The sequence below is a fragment of the Giraffa tippelskirchi genome, chromosome 1, assembly GCF_054371585.1.
Source record: "Giraffa tippelskirchi isolate mGirTip1 chromosome 1, T2T-mGirTip1v1.2.pri, whole genome shotgun sequence".
Lineage (NCBI taxonomy): Eukaryota > Metazoa > Chordata > Mammalia > Artiodactyla > Giraffidae > Giraffa > Giraffa tippelskirchi.
Genome location: NC_137275.1, coordinates 163855296 through 163874431, shown reverse-complemented (window position 1 = coordinate 163874431; position 19136 = coordinate 163855296). Strand labels below are relative to the sequence as shown.

At 40.4% G+C, this 19136-nt stretch overlaps 1 protein-coding gene across 15 annotated transcripts in view; it reads right to left on the bottom strand.

Moving 5' to 3' along the window:
- Positions 1-2334: 2334 nt before the first annotated feature.
- PIP5K1B (phosphatidylinositol-4-phosphate 5-kinase type 1 beta) overlaps positions 2335-19136 on the bottom strand; it is a 521283-nt gene continuing 504481 nt past the window's right edge. For 12 of the 15 annotated variants that reach the window (XR_014057501.1, XR_014057490.1, XM_081503760.1 and 9 more), the window contains one exon: positions 8398-9148. Coding sequence is in view for 11 of the 15 variants with exons in the window: in XM_081503760.1 (XP_081359886.1) it covers positions 9146-9148 (3 nt within the window). In the remaining 4 variants the exon portion in view is untranslated. Of the gene's footprint in view, positions 2595-8397; positions 9149-19136 lie in introns of those variants that run through there. The other 3 variants (XR_014057525.1, XR_014057489.1, XM_081503655.1) reach the window with 2 other exon arrangements.

Sequence of the window (19136 nt, the reverse complement as noted above, 5' to 3'; positions counted from 1 at the left end):
TCGAATTATGGTTTTCTCTGATATATGTCTAGGAGTGGGATTGCTGGGTCATATGGTAGCTCTATGTTTAGTTTTTAAGGACTCCATACTGTTTTCCATAGTGGCTGTGCCAATTTACATTCCCACCAACAGTGTAGGGGGGTTCCCTTTTCTCCACACCCTCTCCAGCATTTATTGTTTATAGATTTTGTGATGATGGCCATTCCAACCAATGTAAGGTGATACCTCATTGTAGTTTTGATTTGCATTATTATAATAATTATGTTGATCAACTTTTCTTGCGTCTCTTGGCCATCTGTATGTCTTTTTAAGTTTTTTTTTATTTTACATTGGAATATAGCCGATTAACAGTGTTGTGATAGTTTCAGTTGGACAGCAAAGGGACTGAACCATACATATACATGTATCCATCTCTCCCAAACACCCCTCTGATTTAAGCTGCCATATAACACTGAGCAGAGTTCCCTGTGCTATACAGGACCTTGTTGGTTATCCATTTTAAATATAGTAGTGTGTACACATTGATCCCAAACTGCCTAGATATCTTTTACCCCATTCTACCCCCCTTGGCAACCATAATTTCATCCTCTAAGTCTATAAGTCTCTTTCTGTTTTGTAAGTCAGTTCATTTGTATCGTTTCTTTTTAGATTCCACATATAAGGAATGTCATATAAGATTTCTCCTTCTTTGTCTGACTTACTTCACCCAGTATGATCCTCTCTAGGTCCACCCATGATGCTGCAAATGGCATTATTTCATTCTTTTCAATGGCTGAGTAATATTCCACTATATATGTATCATATCTTCTTTATCCATTCCTCTGTTGATGGACATTTAGGTGCTTCTATGTCTTGGCTATTGTAAACAGTGCTGCAGTGAGTGAACATAAGAGCGCATGTATCCTTTATTCTCTGGGTATATGCCCAGGAGTGGGATTGCTGGGTCATATGATAGTTCTATTTGTAATTTTTTAAGGACCCTCCATACTGTTCTCAATAGTAGCTGTACCAATTTATATTCCCACCCACAATGTATGAGGGTTCCCGTCTCTCCACACGCTCTTCAGCATTTTTTGTTTGTGGATTTTTTTATGATAATCATTTTGACTGGTATAAAGTGATATCTCACTGTAGTTTTGATTTTTATGTCTCTAATAATTAGCTTTACTGAGCATCTTTTCATGTGCCTCTTGGGCATTTGTATGGTTTCTTTGGAGAAATGTCTATTTAGGTCTTCTGCTTATTTTTTAATTGGGTTGTCTTTTTGATAGTGAGTTGCATGAGCTGTCTGTATATTTTGGAGATTAATCCCTTGTTAGTTGCTTCATTTGTAAACATTTTCACCCATTCTGAAGTTGTCTTTGTTTTGTTTATGGTTTCCTTTGCTCTTCAAAAGCTTTTAAATTTAACTAGGTCACATTTGTTTTTTTGTTTTTATTTTCATTAGGAGGTGGATGAAAAATGATCTTGCTGCAATTTATTTTAAAGAGTGTTCTGCCTTTGATTTCCTCTAAGAGTTTTACAGTATCAGGCCTTACATTTATGTCTTTAATCCATTTTGATTTTATTTTTGTGTACGGTGTTAGAGAGTGTTCTAATTTTATTCTTTTATATGTGACTGTCCAGTTTCCCAGCATCACTTATTAAGAGATTATCTTTTCTCCACTGTATATTCTTGTTTCCTTTGACATAGATTAGGTGGCCTTAGAAGCATGAGTTTGTCTCTGGGCTTTCTATCTTGTTCCATTGATTTTTCTGTTTTTGTACCAGTACCATATTGTCTTACTGTAGTTTTGTAATATAGTCTGAAGTCAGGGAGCCTGATTCCTCCAGCTTCATTTTTCTTTCTCAAGATTGCTTTGGCTATTCAGGGTCTTTTCTGTCTTCGTACAAATTGAAAATTTTTTCTGTTCTAATTCTGTGAAAAATGCCATTGGTAATTTGATAGAGATTGAATTGAATTTGTAGGTTACTTTGGGTAGTATAGTCATTTTCATAATATTGATTCTTCCAATTCAAGAACATGGTATATTTCTCCATCTGTTTGTGTCATCTTTGATTTCTTTCATCAGTATCTTGTAGTTTTCTGCATACAGGTCTTTTGTTTCCTTAGGTAGGTGTATTCCCAGGTACCATTGTTGCAATGGTAAATGGGATTATTTCCTTAATTGCTCTTTCTGTTCTTTCATTGTTAGTATACAGAAATGCAATAGATTTTTGTGTATACGTTTTGCATCCTGCAGCCTTACTGAATTCATTGATGAACTCTAGTGGTTATCTGGTAGAATCTTTAGGATTTTCTATGTCATCTGCAAACAGTAACAGTTTTACTTCTTTTCCAATTTGGAGTCCCTTTATTTGAAGTTTACTTCTTACATCCCTTATTTTCCCCAGCTACAATTTTCTGTTTGCATATTTCAGCCTCATTTTAGAGAATCTCCTTAGATGTCTTGTGATCCTGGTTGGCTGTTCATTGAGTGAAGATTTAATGCTGTGAGCACTAGGTGTGGGGGCTGTAGCCAGATTTCACTGTAGAGTGCCTTGGCTGAGTCAATCATTGGGGAGTCTCCAATGTTTATCTTTAAGCTTTCCACCTGGGTAAGGTAATAATATAATTTGTGGTCAAAAATGGAAGATTTTTGAGAGTGAAAGTATATACCGTTATTATGCTTGAGTGTCAGGCATGAACTCAGACTACCCTATGCAAATTAGAGGATGGTCATCTACTTCCTGATAGTGATTTTTTTTCAGAGAAAATATTTCAACACCCAATATGGGTGCCAGAAGTTGAGGTGTCTGCATCTAGAAGCTGTGTGGAAGAAGCAGTCTGGGGGATTCATCATTTACCTTTGAATGTGCATGCTTATGACTCCAAATGTCAATCAGAAATAGAGTAGAAAACTGTGGAATAATCATACAATGGAATACTACCTAGTAATGAAAAAGAATGAGCTTTCATTGTATACAGTGAAATGAATGGATCTAATACAGTGTTGAACAACATAATACCAGAAAGCCAATAAGGGGCACATACTCTGTGTTTCTATTTATATGAAGTTCTAGAATTGGCAAAACTAATCCATAATCATAGAAGTAATAATTATGGTTACCTTTGGGGGCATTGAAGAGGAGGCATAAATCCTACCAGTGGCATTGATGGGGAGGGGGCATGAAAGAGCCTGTAGGTTTGTTGTTCAGTTGCTCAGTCATGTCCAACTCTTTGTGACCCCATGGACTGTGGCACACCAGCCTTCCCTGTCCTTCACTATCTCCCAGAGTTTGCTTGCACTCATGTCCATTGAGTCAATGATGCCATCCAACCATCTCATCCTCTGTAGGTTAGCTGGAAATATTCTATCTTGTTCTAGGTGCAGGTTACAAGGGTGCTTTTATATAAAAACTCACTGAACTATGAACTATGCAATTAGTGGCTGTATGCTTTATTATATTTAAGTTATACTTCCAACATTGAAAAAAGGTACAAAGTACCTTTGAGATTTTCTGAGACAAGTGAGATAACCACAGGCTGACCAAGGGTGATGATTGGTGGGGGGAGGGAGTTGGGGATCATAGACAGCTTTATGGCACTGAAGTAGTATTTGAGTTAAGCCTCAAGAACTGTTAGGAACCACTATTTTGAGGCTTAACTCAAATACAACTTCAGGGTTATGGTGGAGAAGTCTGACAGAATGTGGTCCCCTGGGGAAGGGAATGGCAAACCACTTCAGTATTCTTGCCTTGAGAACCCCATGAACGGTATGAAGAGGCAAAAAGATAGGTCACTGAAGGATGGACTCCCCAGGTCAGTGGGTGCCCAATAAGCTACTGGAGATCAGTGGAGAAATAACTACAGAAAGAATGAAGGGATGGAGCCAAAGCAAAAACAACACCCAGTTGTGAATGGGACTGGTGATAGAAGCAAGATTTGATGCTGTAATGAGCAATATTGCATAGGAACCTGGAACGTTAGGTCCATGAATCAGGGCAAATTGGAAGTGGTCGAACAGGAGATGACAAGAGTGAACATCGATATTCTAGGAATCAATGAATTAAGATGGACTGGAATGGGTGAATTTAACTCAGATGACCATTATATCTACTACTGTGGGCAGGAATCCCTTAGAAGAAATGGAATAGACATCATGGTCAACAAAAGAGTCTGAAATGCTGTACTTGGGTGCAATCTCAAAAACGACAGAATGATCTCTGTTCATTTCCACGGCAAACCATTCAATATCATGGTAATTCAAGTCTATGCCCCGACCAGTAATGCTGAAGAAGCAGAAGTTGAACAGTTCTATGAAGACCTACAAGACCTTCTAGAACTAACACCCAAAAAAGATGTCCTTTTCATTATAGGGGACTGGAATGCAAAAGTAGGAAGTCAAGAAACACCTGGAGTAACAGGCAAATTTGGCCTTGGAGTACAGAATGAAGCAGGGCAAAGGCTAACAGAGTTTTGCCAAGAGAACGCACTGGTCATAGCAAACACCCTCTTCCAACAACACAAGAGAACACTCTACACATGGACATCACAAGATGGTCGACACCAAAATCAGATTGATTATATTCTTTGCAGCCAAAGGTGGAGAAGCTCTATACAGTCAGCAAAAACAAGTCTGGGAGCTGACTGTGGCTCAGATCATGAACTCCTTATTGCCAAATTCAGACTTAAATTGAAGAAAGTAGGGAAAACCACTAGACCATTCATGTGTGACCTAAATCAAATCCCTTATGATTATACAGTGGAAGTGAGAAATAGATTTAAGGGATTAGATCTGATAGAGTGCCTGAAGAACTATGGAACTATGGAAGTTCATGATATTGTACAGGAGGCAGTGATCAAGACCATCCCCAAGAAAAAGAAATGCAAATGCAAAATGGCTGTCTGAGGAGACCTTACAAATAGCTGAGAAAAGAAGAGATGCTAAAGGCAAAGGAGAAAAAGAAAGATATACCCATTGGAATGCAGAGTTCCAAAGAATAGCAAGGAGAGATAAGAGAGCCTTCCTCAGAATCAGTGCAAAGAAATAGAGGAAAACAATAGAATGGGAAAGACTAGAGAGCTCTTCAAGAAAATTAGAGATACCAAGGGAACATTTTATGCAAAGATGGGCTCAATAAAGGACAGAAATGGTATGGACCTAACAGAAGCAGAAGATATTAAGAAGAGGTGGCAAGAATACACAGAATTGTACAAAAAAGATCTTCGCGACCCAAATAATCACGATGGTGTGATCACTCACCTAGAGCCAGACATCCTGGAATGTGAAGTCAAGTGGGCCTTAGGAAGCATCACTGCAAACAATGCTAGTGGAGGTGATGGAATTCCAGTTGAGCTATTTCAAATCCTGAAAGATGATGCTGTGAAAGTGCTGTACTCAGTATGCCAGCAAATTTGGAAAACTCAGCAGTGGCCACAGGACTGGCAAAGGTCAGTTTTCATCCCAATCTCAAAAAAAGGCAATGCCAAAGAATGCTCAAACTACCGCACAATTGCACTCATATCACACGCTAGCAAAGTAATACTCAAAATTCTCCAAGCCAGGCTTCAGCAATACGTGAACTGTGAACTTCCTGATGTTCAAGCTGGTTTTATAAAAGGCAGAGAAACCAGAGATCAAATTGCCAACATCCGCTGGATCATCGAAAAAGCAAGAGAGTTCCAGAAAAACATCTATTTCTGCTTTATTGACTATGCCAAAGCCTTTGACTGTGTGGATCACAATAAACTGTGGAAAATTCTGAAAGAGATGGGAATACCATACCACCTGATCTGCCTCTTGAGAAACCTGTATGCAGGTCAGGAAGCAACAGTTAGAACTGGTCATGGAACAACAGACTGGTTCCAAACAGGAAAAGGAGTACGTCAAGGCTGTATATTGTCACCCTGCTTATTTAACTTATATGCAGAGTACATCATGAGAAACGCTGGGCTGGAGGAAGCACAAGCTGGAATCAAGATTGCCGGGAGAAATATCAATAACCTCAGATATGCAGATGACACCACCCTTATGGCAGAAAGTGAAGAAGAGCTAAAGAGCCTCTTGATGAAAGTGAAAGAGGAGAATGAAAAAGTTGGCTTAAAGCTCAACATTCAGAAAACTAAGATCATGGCATCCAGTCCCATCACTTCATGGCAAATAGATGGGGAAACAGTGGAAACAGTGGCTGACTTTATTTTTCTGGGCTCCAAAATCACTGCAGATGGTGACTGCAGCCATGAATCACGTTTACTCCTTGGAAGGAAAGTTATGATCCACCTAGACAGCATATTAAAAAGCAGAGACATTACTTTGGCAACAAAGGTCCATCTAGTCAAGGCTATGGTTTTTCCAGTGGTCATGTATGGATGTGCGAGTTGGACTATAAAGAAAGCTGAGTGCCAAAGAATTGATGCTTTTGAACTGTGGTGTTGGAGAAGACCCTTGAGAGTCCCTGGGACTGTAAGGAGATCCAACCAGTCCATCCTAAAGGATATCAGTCGTGGGTATTCACTGGAAGTACTGATGTTGAAGCTGAAACTCCAATACTTTGGCCACCTCATGCGAAGAGCTGACTCATTGGAAAAGACCCCGATGCTGGGAGGGATTGGGGGCAGGAGGAGAAGGGTATGACAGAGGATGAGATGGCTGGATGGCATCACCGACTCGATGGACATGGGTTGGGGTGGACTCCGGCAGTTGGTGATGGACAGGGAGGCCTAGGGTGCTGTGGTTCATGGGGTCACAAAGAGTTGGACGTGACTGAGCGACTGAACTGAACAGTTCTTGGATCTGTCACTGTGAATTTGATGGAAATTATAGCCTTTCTCTTCATGAAAAAAGCCTCCATATACACAAAGGCATACTCAACTTGTGCATTGTATTTCATGGTCCTAATAATATCCATCTATGACCCTTATACAATCAATGGGTCCTGCGCTCAAGGACCCATGCTTAGGTAAATGGGTAGATTTACAAATGGGAGGGGATAAGAGTGGGATTCCAGTTAAGAAAAACCCTGTAGGAAGAACGGGCATCTGCTAGCACATGTGATACTAGATGTAGCAAGGCAAGAGACAGCAAGAATCCTCCACAATCCATTTCAGTAGAATTTCCCATTGACAACTCGACCCAGGACTGAGTCCCAGCACCAACTCTGCAAGTGAAATTACTCTTATACCATGGCTCCAAGCTGTATTTACAAAAACTAACACTGTTTGCTTATGAGAATCAGTTTGCTTTAACTTGAAGTATTAATATTTTACATTGAGTATTGACCAGGAATGTCTTTTTGCTTTCTAATGATTTTTTCCATAGTGTATGAGTACATAGCCTCTTAAGCTTCTGCTGCTTGGGACACTCAAGAGATGTTTTGGATGTATTTCTTAAAAAAATCATTGTTCTTCTGTCAGTGTTGTGTCCGACTTTTTGTGACCCTATGAACTGCAGCACACCAGGCTCCCCTTCCCTTCACTATCTCCTGGATTTTGCTCAAACTCATGTTCATTGAGTTGGTGATGCCATTGAACCATCTCATCCTCTGTCCCCCTGTTCTCCTGCCCTCAATCTTTCCCAGCACCAGGTTCTTTTTCAGTGAGTTGGCTCTTTGCATCAGGTAGCCTAAGTGTGGAGCTTCAGCATCAGTCCTTCCAGTGAATATTTAAAAAAAAATAATTTTCTTTATTTTTGGCTGTGCTGGGTCTTTGTTGCTGCAGGGGCTACTCTCTTGTTATGGTGCACAGGCTTCTGATTGCCATGGCTTCTCTTGTTATGGAGCACGGGTTCTAAAGCACAGGCTCAATAGATGCAGTGCACGGGCTTAGTTGCTCCATGGCATATGGGATCTTCCCGGACCAGGGGTTGAACCCGTGTCTCTTGCAGATGGATTCTTTATCACTGAGTCACCAGGGAAGCCCCTACAGATGTATTAACTGCTTGAAATATTCATTGTCCCCTTCTGCTGTGTCTATTCCTATATGAAAAGTATATTTCCCAATTCTTTGACATCAGGCTTGTCAGTGTCTTTTGCTTTGGCCAGTGGAATGTGAGCAGAAGTTCTATAAACCATATTTAAGCACTAGCTTTATGAGCTCCATGGTTCCATTATTACTTTTTTTCTTCTGCCATAAAAGTGGCATGTCCTAGAGGATGCTCTGGATCCCCAATCCAGTGATTTGGGGATTGTTACCACAATATAACATAGTGAAAGCTGACTAACACCAGGACATTTGGGAAAAAATCTTGAGCAAACTGAGCAGAATCTGTTATTGAGTCTTTTCTCAGGGCCTGGAGAATTTTCTCTCAATTTGCATCTACTATGAGAGTCAGTTTATTTAGCAGTGTAGAATATGTGAAAATGAGGAATGTCAAAGTTACTACTTTTTTATTAACAAAAGGAAAAAATATTCACAACTGAGAACAAAATATTTTATTTCTCTCAATAAAACTATAGTTTACAATAGTATTTACTAAATAAATTATGTAATTTCTCTTTTACAAGCAATAAACTAAATCACAAATATTTGAAAGACAATGTATGTACACGACATAAGGCCTTTTATAAATAGCATTGCTTATCTCATTTCACTAGTAAACAGTGAAAAAATCTTTATAGAAGCTAATTTTCTATAAAGTATATGCAGACCTATTACACTGATCTTTATATGAAACCAATTTAAACTTTTAATGACATGGGCTATGATTATAACTTTGCAAAAAAGAATAGAATTTAGACTGTATTTGCCATTTTGCATGGATGGATCTTTAAAAAATATATGCGCAGATTACATTATGTTGCTTATGGATAATCACTGGATGCATGCAAAATGAAATAATGCAAGTGTCAATAGGAAAATAGCACTTCCAAGTCCAAAAAGGTGATTGGCAATGGTATAGAAAGCAGCTTAAACAGAGTTCATGCAGTTCTTCACAGTTCAGCAAGCAACAGCAAATGCCAGAAGAGTGTGGTATTTTTCACATCTGCTGATCAGCCTTTCCGCCAAGGCTCCCCTGACATCTTGCAAACTCCAAGTCCAGTTGATTATGATTCTGTGCGTAGTGGGGTTCAGCCGTTTCCTTTGGGTAATTCTGGAGTGGAGAAACTTCTTTCCCACAACTGTGTTCATGTCTCCTCCATCTGCCAAGGTGGTCACCATTTTCACTTACTGGGTGGGAGAAAAGGAAAGGAGATGTAAGGCTAAGTTTTGGCATTGATTTATAGTGGTGCCTGATGAGTAGGAACACAAGTTCATTCATTCTCTCAATGACTCGTGCCTGAGAAACATGCAGGTAGAAGTGGGAGGGCAATAGGCCTGGGATGGATTCTTTTTTTTTTTAAGATATTTTAATTAATTAATTTGGCTGCACTTGGTTTCAGTTGAGGCACGTGGGATCTTTCAGTTGCAGCATGTGCTATCTAGTTCCCCGACGAGGGATCGAACCTGGTCCCCTGCACTGGGAGTGTGTGTTTTAGCCACTGGACCACCAGGGAAGTCCCTGGGATTGATTCTTTCGCAATGATAAGCATCTAACTTCTGCAATATGTAAATTCCACCAAGATTTATCAAGTTCTACCACATCACACCTCAGGGCTAGGGACTTGGAAGGAAATAATGCTGACTAAGCCCTCCAAGAGCACAGTGCTTTGGGGTTGTGCTGTGGTATATCAGTCCTGAAGTAAATCAGAGCAACCTGAACGTGGTCTGGAACTCATGAACCTTGTGTTCATTTTCACACACTGTCCCTGTGGCTGGGGAAGAAAAAATATGTCCAGCAAATATCAGACCTAAAATGGTAGGCACTTAACCTCAGAGGCAGCTAGCTAATTCAGCCTCTGACAGTTGTACTAGGATATATTTATGAGAAGTGGTACCATGTTCAGGCAGATGTAACAGCTTATATCTATTGATCCTCTAATTATTACAGCTATAGGACAGTATCCAAGTTACCATCTTTGTACCTCATTTGTTCTGTCTGTAAAATGAGAGTAATAAATCCTGCTTTATAAGTGATAAACTTTTTTTTTTTTATCGGAAAATAGTGTCTGGGTACAAATATACACACATACGGGGTACACACAAATTATATACATATTATTTAGTGCCTGGCATATGTTAGTATCCCCAACATAATGGTTAAGAAGGTTGTAGCTGGGACCACAGACATTGTGTGGCCCAACACAGTCATCTGGAGACGGAAAAAACTTGAATCCAAAGTTTGAAATGACTGAAAATTATTAGGAAAGAAACTATGTCAAAGAGGATGTTGTTAAAAAGTGAATATTTCCTCTTGTAATTTGAGCCTTTCGTGAGTTGTAACTTTTATTTACCACTTTGTTTCATAGTTGAGACTGCTCCCTCTTATTAATTAAAATTGGAAAGGTTTGCCTGCCTACCTGTACAACATGTTCATACTACTACTCAAGCTGTATCTGAAAGATGATTTGAGTATTAGGTGGTGTGCACTCTAGCAGTGGGCACAGAGGAAGTTGCTCCCTTTCTCAGGACAGATGTCTGTAAGGTCGACTTCATTTAGGCTTGACCAGTGGCATAAAAACACCCACATGAAACTACAAGTTTCTTCTAATTAGATTTGAGTCCTGTTTTCTTAAAAACTAAAACCAAAAGGAGGTGATACTTCAGCTCTACTTATCCGATAGATCCCAGCTGGGGTTCTGTGTGTGGTTTCTAGTGCCAAACTGAGGCGGACACTGACCAATCTGAGCCCTGCCTGAAAGAACCATCAGCTGAAGGTCTCCAAACCCAGGACCCCGTGGAATTGGTTAAGACCTGGGCTTTTGGGTCTAGAAAATAAGAGATTTAAAGAGAGAACGTAACAGTTGTGTTTCAATATCTGAAGACTCACTTTGGGGAAGAAAGAGTTACTAGCTGAAATGTCACTGAAAGTGTGACGCTGTCATCAACAGCAGTGGCACAGGTGGCCGCGATCCTCGGGGTAGGCATAGGAACACCAGAACGTGTGAAGTGAGTAGACTGGGAAAAGTGTCACCCTTTCAATCTCCTTCCATCAAGTGTGATACTCACACTCCTCCCCCCACCCCCCGCTTAGGAACCCAATCTGTCATCTGTCGACACTCAAGTGCACGTTAGTCACTCAGTTGTGTCCGACTCTTTGAGACCCTATGGACTGTAGCCCCCTAGGCTCCTCTGTCCATGGAATTCTCCAGGCAAGAATACTGGAGTGGGTAGCCATTCCCTTCTCCAGGGGATCTTCCCGACCCAGGAATCGAACCTGGGGCTCCTGCATTACAGGCAGATTCTTTACCATCTGAGCCACCGGGGAAGTCAAAGGTGAGAAAAAATGACTCCCAAGACCAGAACTGGGACAAATTTGTAGAAGCCAGTTTTGCTTCAAAGTGGAAATGTTTTCTAACTAATGAAATGAGTGGTCACTGAGGGAAGAGGCCAGGTGACCTGGCCTCTGGGTGGAGCTGAGGCAGTGGACCCAGGGGCAGCAGGGAGGCACTTGATGACTGGTGGGCCGTGAAAAGGGCTCGGGCAGTCGTGGTGGGGGGGGCTGGGTCAGATGATCACAAAGCTTCATTACAACCACAAGACTCTATTAAATACTGTTTGTAAAATGTATACCATCAAAAACTTAGAATATTGAAAATAGTTACTGGTTTATATAATAAGAACTACATGAAAAGAAATGTAATATTGTGGTGTTTAACCAATTTTATGAGAAATTTGTGATTCAGTAAAAAAATCAAACAGTATTATAATGAAATATAACTTCCTTAGTATTAAAAATAATGAATCATTTCCAGCTCTGGTCATTAAAACTCCTGTATGTTCACTAACGGAGAAGGCAATGGCACCCCACTCCAGTACTCTTGCCTGGAAAATCCCATGGACGGAGGAGCCTGGTAGGCTACAGTCCATGGGGTCACTAAGAGTCGGACACGACTGAGCGACTTCACTTTCACTTTTCCCTTTCATGCACTGGAGAAAGAAATGGCAACCCAATCCAGTGTTCTTGCCTGGAGAATCCTAGGGACGGCGGAGCCTGGTGAGCTGCCGTCTATGGCATCGCACAGAGTCGGACACGACTGAAGCGACTTAGCATAGCATAGCATAGCATAGCATGTTCACTAAATTTTTAAAATCTAATTTAAATTTTTTCTAGCTTATGAAGGGGCTTCCCAGGTGGCGCTAGTGGTAAAGAATATACCTGCCAATAGAGCAGTAGACACAAGAGGTGCTGGTTCAATCCCTGGGTCAGGAAGATCCCCTGGAGGAGGAAATGGCCACCGACTCCAGTAGTCTTGCCTGGAGAATTCCATGGACAGAGGAGCCTGGTGGACTACAGTCCATGGGTCACAGTCGGACATGACTGAGCACACACACACATACATGAATAGTTTATATTTACAATGTTGTGTTAGTTTCAGGTGTACAGCAGAGTGACTCAGAACATACATCTGTTCTTTTTCAGATTCTTTTCCCAAATAGGTTTTGACAGATTGTTGAGTAGAGGAGCTCCCTGTAGTATATAGTAGGTCCTTGTAGATTTTCTATATAGTCGTGTGTATATGTTAATCCAAAACTCTTAATTTATCCTTTCCCCTTTGGTAACCATTAGTTTGTTTTCAAACCCTGGCATCTGTTTGTATTTTGTAAATAAGTTCATTTGTTTCATTTAATATTCCACATATATGTGATATCATATGATATTTGTCTCGTCCTGATTTACTTCACTTAGTATGATAATCTATAGAATTGCCTCTGTTGCTGCAAATGGCATTATTTCTTTTTTATGACTGAGCAATATTCCATTATGATATATACTACAATATTCCACTGTATATTGTACTATGTCTTCTTCATCCATTCATCTGTCAATGAACACTTAGGTTGCCTCCTTGTTGTGGTTACTGTAATTAGAGCTGCGATGAACACTGGGGTGTATGTATGTTTTCAAATTACAGTTTTCTCTAGATATATGCCCAGGAGTAGGATTGCTGGGTCATATGATAGTTTTATTTTTAGTTTTTTTAAGGAAACTCCATACTGTTCTCCATAATGGTTGTACCAATTTACATTCCCACCAACAGTGTAGGAGGGTTCCCTATTCTTCACACCCTCTCTAGCATTTATTTTTGATGGTCAGAAAGGTGATACCTCATTGTAGTTTTGATTTGCATTTCTCTTAACAATTAGTGATGTTGAGCATCTTTTCATGTGCTTTTTCGCCATCTGTAGGTCTTCTTTGGAGAAATGTCTATCTAGGTCTTCTGCCCATTTTTTGATTGGGTTTTTATTGATTGATTGATATTGAGCTATATCAGCTGTTCGTATAATGTGGAGATCAATTCCTTGTCTGTGTTTTTTTCCCATTCTGTGCATTGTCTCTTCATATTGTTTATGGTTTCCTTTGCTGTGCAGAAGCTTTTAAGCTTAGTTAGGTCTCATTTGTTTGTTTTTGTTTTTATTTTCATTACGCTAGGAGGTGATTCCAAAAGGACTGTAGCAATTTACATCAAAGAATGTTCTTCCTAGAGATCTCTTCAAGAAAATTAAGAGATACCAGGGGAACATTTCACGCAAAGATGCGCACAATAAAAGACAGAAATGGTATGGCCCTAACAGAAGCAGAAGATATTAAGAAGAGGTGGCAAGAATACACAGAAGAACTATACAAAAAAGATTTTCACAACCCAGATAATCATGATGCTGTGATCACTCACCTAGAGCCAGACATCCAGGAATGTGAAGTCAAGTGAGCCTTATGAAGCATCACTACGAATAAAGCTAGTGGAGGTGATGGAATTCCAGTTGAGCTATTTCAAACCCTAAAAGATGATGCTGTGAAAGTGCTACACTCAATATGCCAGCAAATTTGGAAAACTCAGCAGTGGCCACAGGACTGGCAAAGGTCAGTTTTCATTCCAATTCCAAAGAAAGGCAATGCTTAAGAATGCTCAAACTATCGCACAATTGCACTCATCTCAAAAGCTAGTAAAGTAATGCTCAAAATTCTTCAAGCCAGGCTTAAACAGTATGTGAACCATGAACTTCCAGATGTTCAAGCTGGATTTAGAAAAGGCGGAGGAACCAGAGATCAAATAGCCAACATCCACTGGATCATCAAAAAAGGAGAGAGTTCCAGAAAAACATCCACTTCTGCTTTATTGACTATGCCAAAGACTTTGACTGTGTGGATCACAACAAAGTGTGGAAAATTCTTCAAGAGATGGGAATACCAGACCACCTGACCTGCCTCCTGAGAAATCTCTTTGCAGGTCAAGAAGCAACAGTTAGAACTGGACATGGAACAACAGACTGTTCCAAATCGGGAAAGGAGTATGTCAAGGCTGTATCCTGTCACCCTGCTTATTTAACTTATATGCAGAGTACATCATGAGAAATGCTGGACTGCATAAAGCACAAGCTGGAATCAAGATTGCCAGGAGAAATATCAATAACCTCAGATATGCAGATGACACTACCCTTATGGCAGAAAGCGAAGAAGAGCTAAAGAGCCTCTTGATGAAAGTGAAAGAGGAGAGTGAAAAAGTTGGCTTAAAACTCAACATTCAGAAAACTAAGATCATGGAATCCAGTCCCATCACTTCATGGCAAATAGATGGGGAAACAATGGAAACAGTGACAGACTTTATTTTTTTGGGTTCCAAAATCACTGCAGATGGTGAGTGGAGCCATGAAATTAAAAGATGCTTGCTCCTTGGAAGAAAAGTTATGACCAACCTTGACAGCATATTAAAAAGTAGAGACATTACTTTGTCAACAAAGGTCCGTCTAGTCAAAGCTATGGTTTTTTCCAGTAGTTATGTATGGATGTGAGAGTTGGACTATAAAGAAAGCTGAGCGCCAAATAATTGATGCTTTTGAACTGTGGTGTTGAAGAAGACTCTTGAGAGTTCCTTGGACAGCAAGGAGATCCAACCAGTTCATCCTAAAGGAGATCAGTCCTGACTGTTCCCTGGAAGGACTGATGTTGAAGCTGAAACTCCAATACTTTGGCCACCTCATGCGAAGAGCCGACTCATTGGAAAAGACCCTGATGCTGGGAAAGATTGAAGGCAGGAGGAGAAGAGGACGACAAAGGATGATATGGTTGGATAGCATCACCAACTAGGTGGACATGAGTTTGAGTAAACTCTGGGAGTTGGAGTCGGACACAACTGAGCGACTGAAGTGTACTGAACCAAAGAGCTTTATAGTAGCTGGTTTTACTTTAGGTCTAAGCCATTTTGAGTTTACTTTTGTGTATGGTGACAGATAATGTTCTAGTTTCATTCTTTTACATGTTGTTGTTCATGTTCACCAAGTCATGTCCAACTCTTCGTAACCCCATGGACTGCATCACTCCAGGCTTCCCTATCTCTCACCATCTCCTGGCATTTGCCCAAGTTCATGTCCAGTGAATCGGTGATGCCATCCAACCATCTCATCCTCGGTCTCCCTCTTCTCCTTATGCCTTCAATCTTTCCCAGCAGTATGGTATTTTCCAATGAGTCAGCTATTCACATCAGTTGTTCAAAGTACTGGAACTTCGGCTTCAGCCTAAGTTCTTCCAAAGAGTATTCAGGGTTGATTTCCTTTAGGATAGACTGGTTGGATCTCCTTGCTGTCCAAGGGACTCTCAAGAGTCTTCTCCAGCACCACAGTTCAAAAGCATCAATTCTTCAGTGCTCTGCCTTCTTTATTGTCCACATATCACATACATACATGACTACTGGAAAGACTATAGCCTTGACTAAATGGACCTTTGTTGGCAAAGGGATGTCTTTGCTTTTTAACACACTGTCTAGGTTTGTCATAGCTTCCTGCCAAGAAGCAATCATCTTCTAATTTCATGGCTGCAGTCACCATCACAGTAATTTTAGAGCCCAAGAAAAGGAAATCTGTCCCTGCTTCTATCTTTTCCCCTTCTATTTGTCATGAAGTGATGGAACCGGATGCCATGATGTTAATTTTTTTACTATTGAGTTTTAAGCCAGCTTTTTCACTTTCTTCTATCACTCTCATCAAGGACTCTTTAGTTCCTCTTCACTTTCTGCCACGAGGGTGGTATCATCTGCATATCTGAGGTTGCTAATATTTTTCCAAGCAATCTTGATTCCAGTTTGTAACTCATCCATGCAGCATTTCACATGATGTGCTCTGTGTATAAATTAAATAAACAGGTGACAGTAAACAGCCTTGTCGTACTCCTTTTTCAATTCTGAACCAGTCAGTTGTTCCATACAGGGTTCTAACTGTTGCTTCTTGACCTGCATACAGGTTTCTCAGAAAACAGGTATTCCTCTCTCTTTAAGAGTTTTCCATAGTTTGTTATGATCCACACTGTCAAAGGCTTTAGCATAGTCAATGAAACAGAGGTTGATGTTTTTCTGGAATTCCCTTGCTTTCTCTGTGACCCAGTGAATGTTTAGCAATTTAATCTCTGGTTCCTCTGCATTTTCTAAACCCAGCTTGAACATCTGGAAGTTCTAGGTTCACATAATGCTGAAGCCTAGCTTGGAGGATTTTGAGCATAACCTTACTAGCATGGGAGATGAGTGCCAACTGTCTGGTACTAAACATTCTTTAGTATCGCTCTTCTTGGGAATTGGGATGAGGAATGACCTTTTCTAGTCCTGTGGCCACTGCTGAGTTGTCCAAATTTGCTGACATATTGAGTGTCTCACTTTAATCAGTTCAGTTCAGTTGCTCAGTCGTGTCCGACTCTTTGCGACCCCATGAACTGCAGCACGCCAGGCCTCCCTGTCCATCACCAACTCCCGGAGTCCACCCAAACCCATGTCCATCGAGTCAGTGATGCCATCCAACCATCTCATCCTCTGTCATCCCCTTCTCCTCCTGCCCCTAATCCTACCCAGCATCAGGGTCTTTTCCAATGAGTCAACCCTTCGCATGAGGTGGCCAAAGTATTGGAGTTTCAGCTTCAACATCAGACCTTCCAATGAACACCCAGGATTGATCGCTTTTAGGATGGATTGACTGGATCTCCTTGCAGTCCAAGTGACTCTCAAGAGTCTTCTCCAACACCACAGTTCAAAAGCATCAATTCTTCGGCGCTCAGCTTTCTTCACCGTCCAACTCTCACATACGTACATGACCACTGGAAAAACCATAGCCTTGACTAGACGTATTTTGTTGGCGAAGTAATGTCTCTGCTTTTAAATATGCTATCTAGGTTGGCCATAACCTTCCTTCCAAGGAGTAAGCATCTTTTAATTTCATGGCTGCAGTCACCATCAGCAGCAGCATCTTTTTAAGATTTTTAAATAGCTCAACTGGAATTCCATCATCTCCACTAGCTTTATTGGCAGCAGTGCTTCCTATGGCCCACTTGACTTCACACTCCAGAATGTCTAGCTCTGAGTGAGAGACTACACCACTGTGGTTATCCAGGTCATTAAGATCTTTTTTGTACAGTTCTTCTATGTATTCTTTCCATCTCTTCTTGATCTCTCTGCTTCTATTAAGTCTTTACTATTTTTGTCCTTTATTGTGTCCATCTTTGGCAGAAATGTTTCTTGGATATTTCCAATTTTCTTGAGATCTCTAGTCTTACCCTTTCTGTTGTTTTCATTTCTTTGCATTGTTCATTGAAGAAGGCCTTCTTTTCTCTCTCTTGCTATTCTCTGGAACTCTGCATTTAGTTGGGTGTAACTTTCATTTTCTCCCTTGCTTTTTGCTTCTCTTCTTTCCTCTATTATTTGTAACGCCTCCTCAAACAACCACTTTGCCTTCTTACATTTCTTTTCCTTTGGGATGGTTTTGTTTGCTGCCTGCTGTACAATATTACGGACCTTTGTCCACAGTTCGTCAGGCACTCTGTTTATTAGATCAAATTCCTTGAATCTATTCGTGACCTCCACTGTATATTCCTAGGGGAATTGATTTAAGCTGTACCCGATGGCCTAATAGTTTTCTTCGCTTTCTTTAGTTTAAGCCTGAATTTTGCTATGAGGAGCTGATGATCTGAGCCACAGTCAGCACCAGGTATTGTTTTTGCTGACTGTATACAGCTTTCCCATCTTTGGCTACAAAGAATATAATCAATCTGATTTTGGTATTGGCCATTGGGTGATGTCCAGGTGTAAAGTTGGCTCTTATGTTGTCAAAAATGGGAATTTGCTATGACCAGTGCATTCTCTTGACAGAATTCTGTTAGCCTTTGCCCTGATGCATTTTATACTCCAAGGCCAAACTTGCCTGTTACTCTAGGTATCTCTTGACTTCCTATTTTTGCATTCCAATTCCCTATGATGAGTAGGATATCTTTTTTTGGTGTTAGTTCTAGGTCTTGTAGGTCTTCATAGAACTGATCAGCTTCTTCAGCACTAGTGGTTGGGGCATAGCCTTGGATTGCTGTGATGTTGAATGGTTTTTCTTGGAAATGAACTGAGATCATTCTTTCATTTTTAAGGTTACACCCATGTGCTGCAATTTTCACAGCACCACTTATTGAAGAGATTGTCTCTTCTCCATTGTATAGTTTTCCCTCCTTTGTCATAGATTAATTGACATGGCTGCGAGGGTTTATTTTTGGGCTTTCTATCTTGTTCTATTGATCTATTAGTATATTTCTGTTTTTGTGCCAATACTATACTTTTTTGATTACTGTAGCCTTAATAGTATAGTCTGAAGTCAGGGAGCCTGATTCCTCCAGCTCTGTTTTTCTTTCTCAAGATTGCTTTGGCTATTCAGGGTCTTTTGTGTTTCCATAAAAGTTTAAAAATTTTTGTTCCAGTTCTGTGTAAAATGTCATTGGTAATTCAATGGACATGAGTTTGAGAAAACTCAGGGAGATGGTGAAGGACAGGGAAGTCTGGTGTGCTGCAGTCCATGGGGTTGCAAAGAATCAGACACGACTGAGCGACTGAACAATAACACAATTTCTTTCATCAGCATCTTAGTTTTCAGAGTACAGGTCTTTTGCCTCCTTACGTAGGTCTATTCCTAGGTATTTTATTCTTTTTGATGCTATGGTAAATGGGATTATTTCCTTAATTTCTCTTTCTGACCTTTCATTGTAAGTGTATAGAAATGGAACAGATATTTAAAATTAATTTTTACTGGAGTATAATTGCTTTCCCTGGTGGCTCAGATGGTGAAGAATCTGCCTACAATACAGGAGACCCCAGGTTCGATCCCT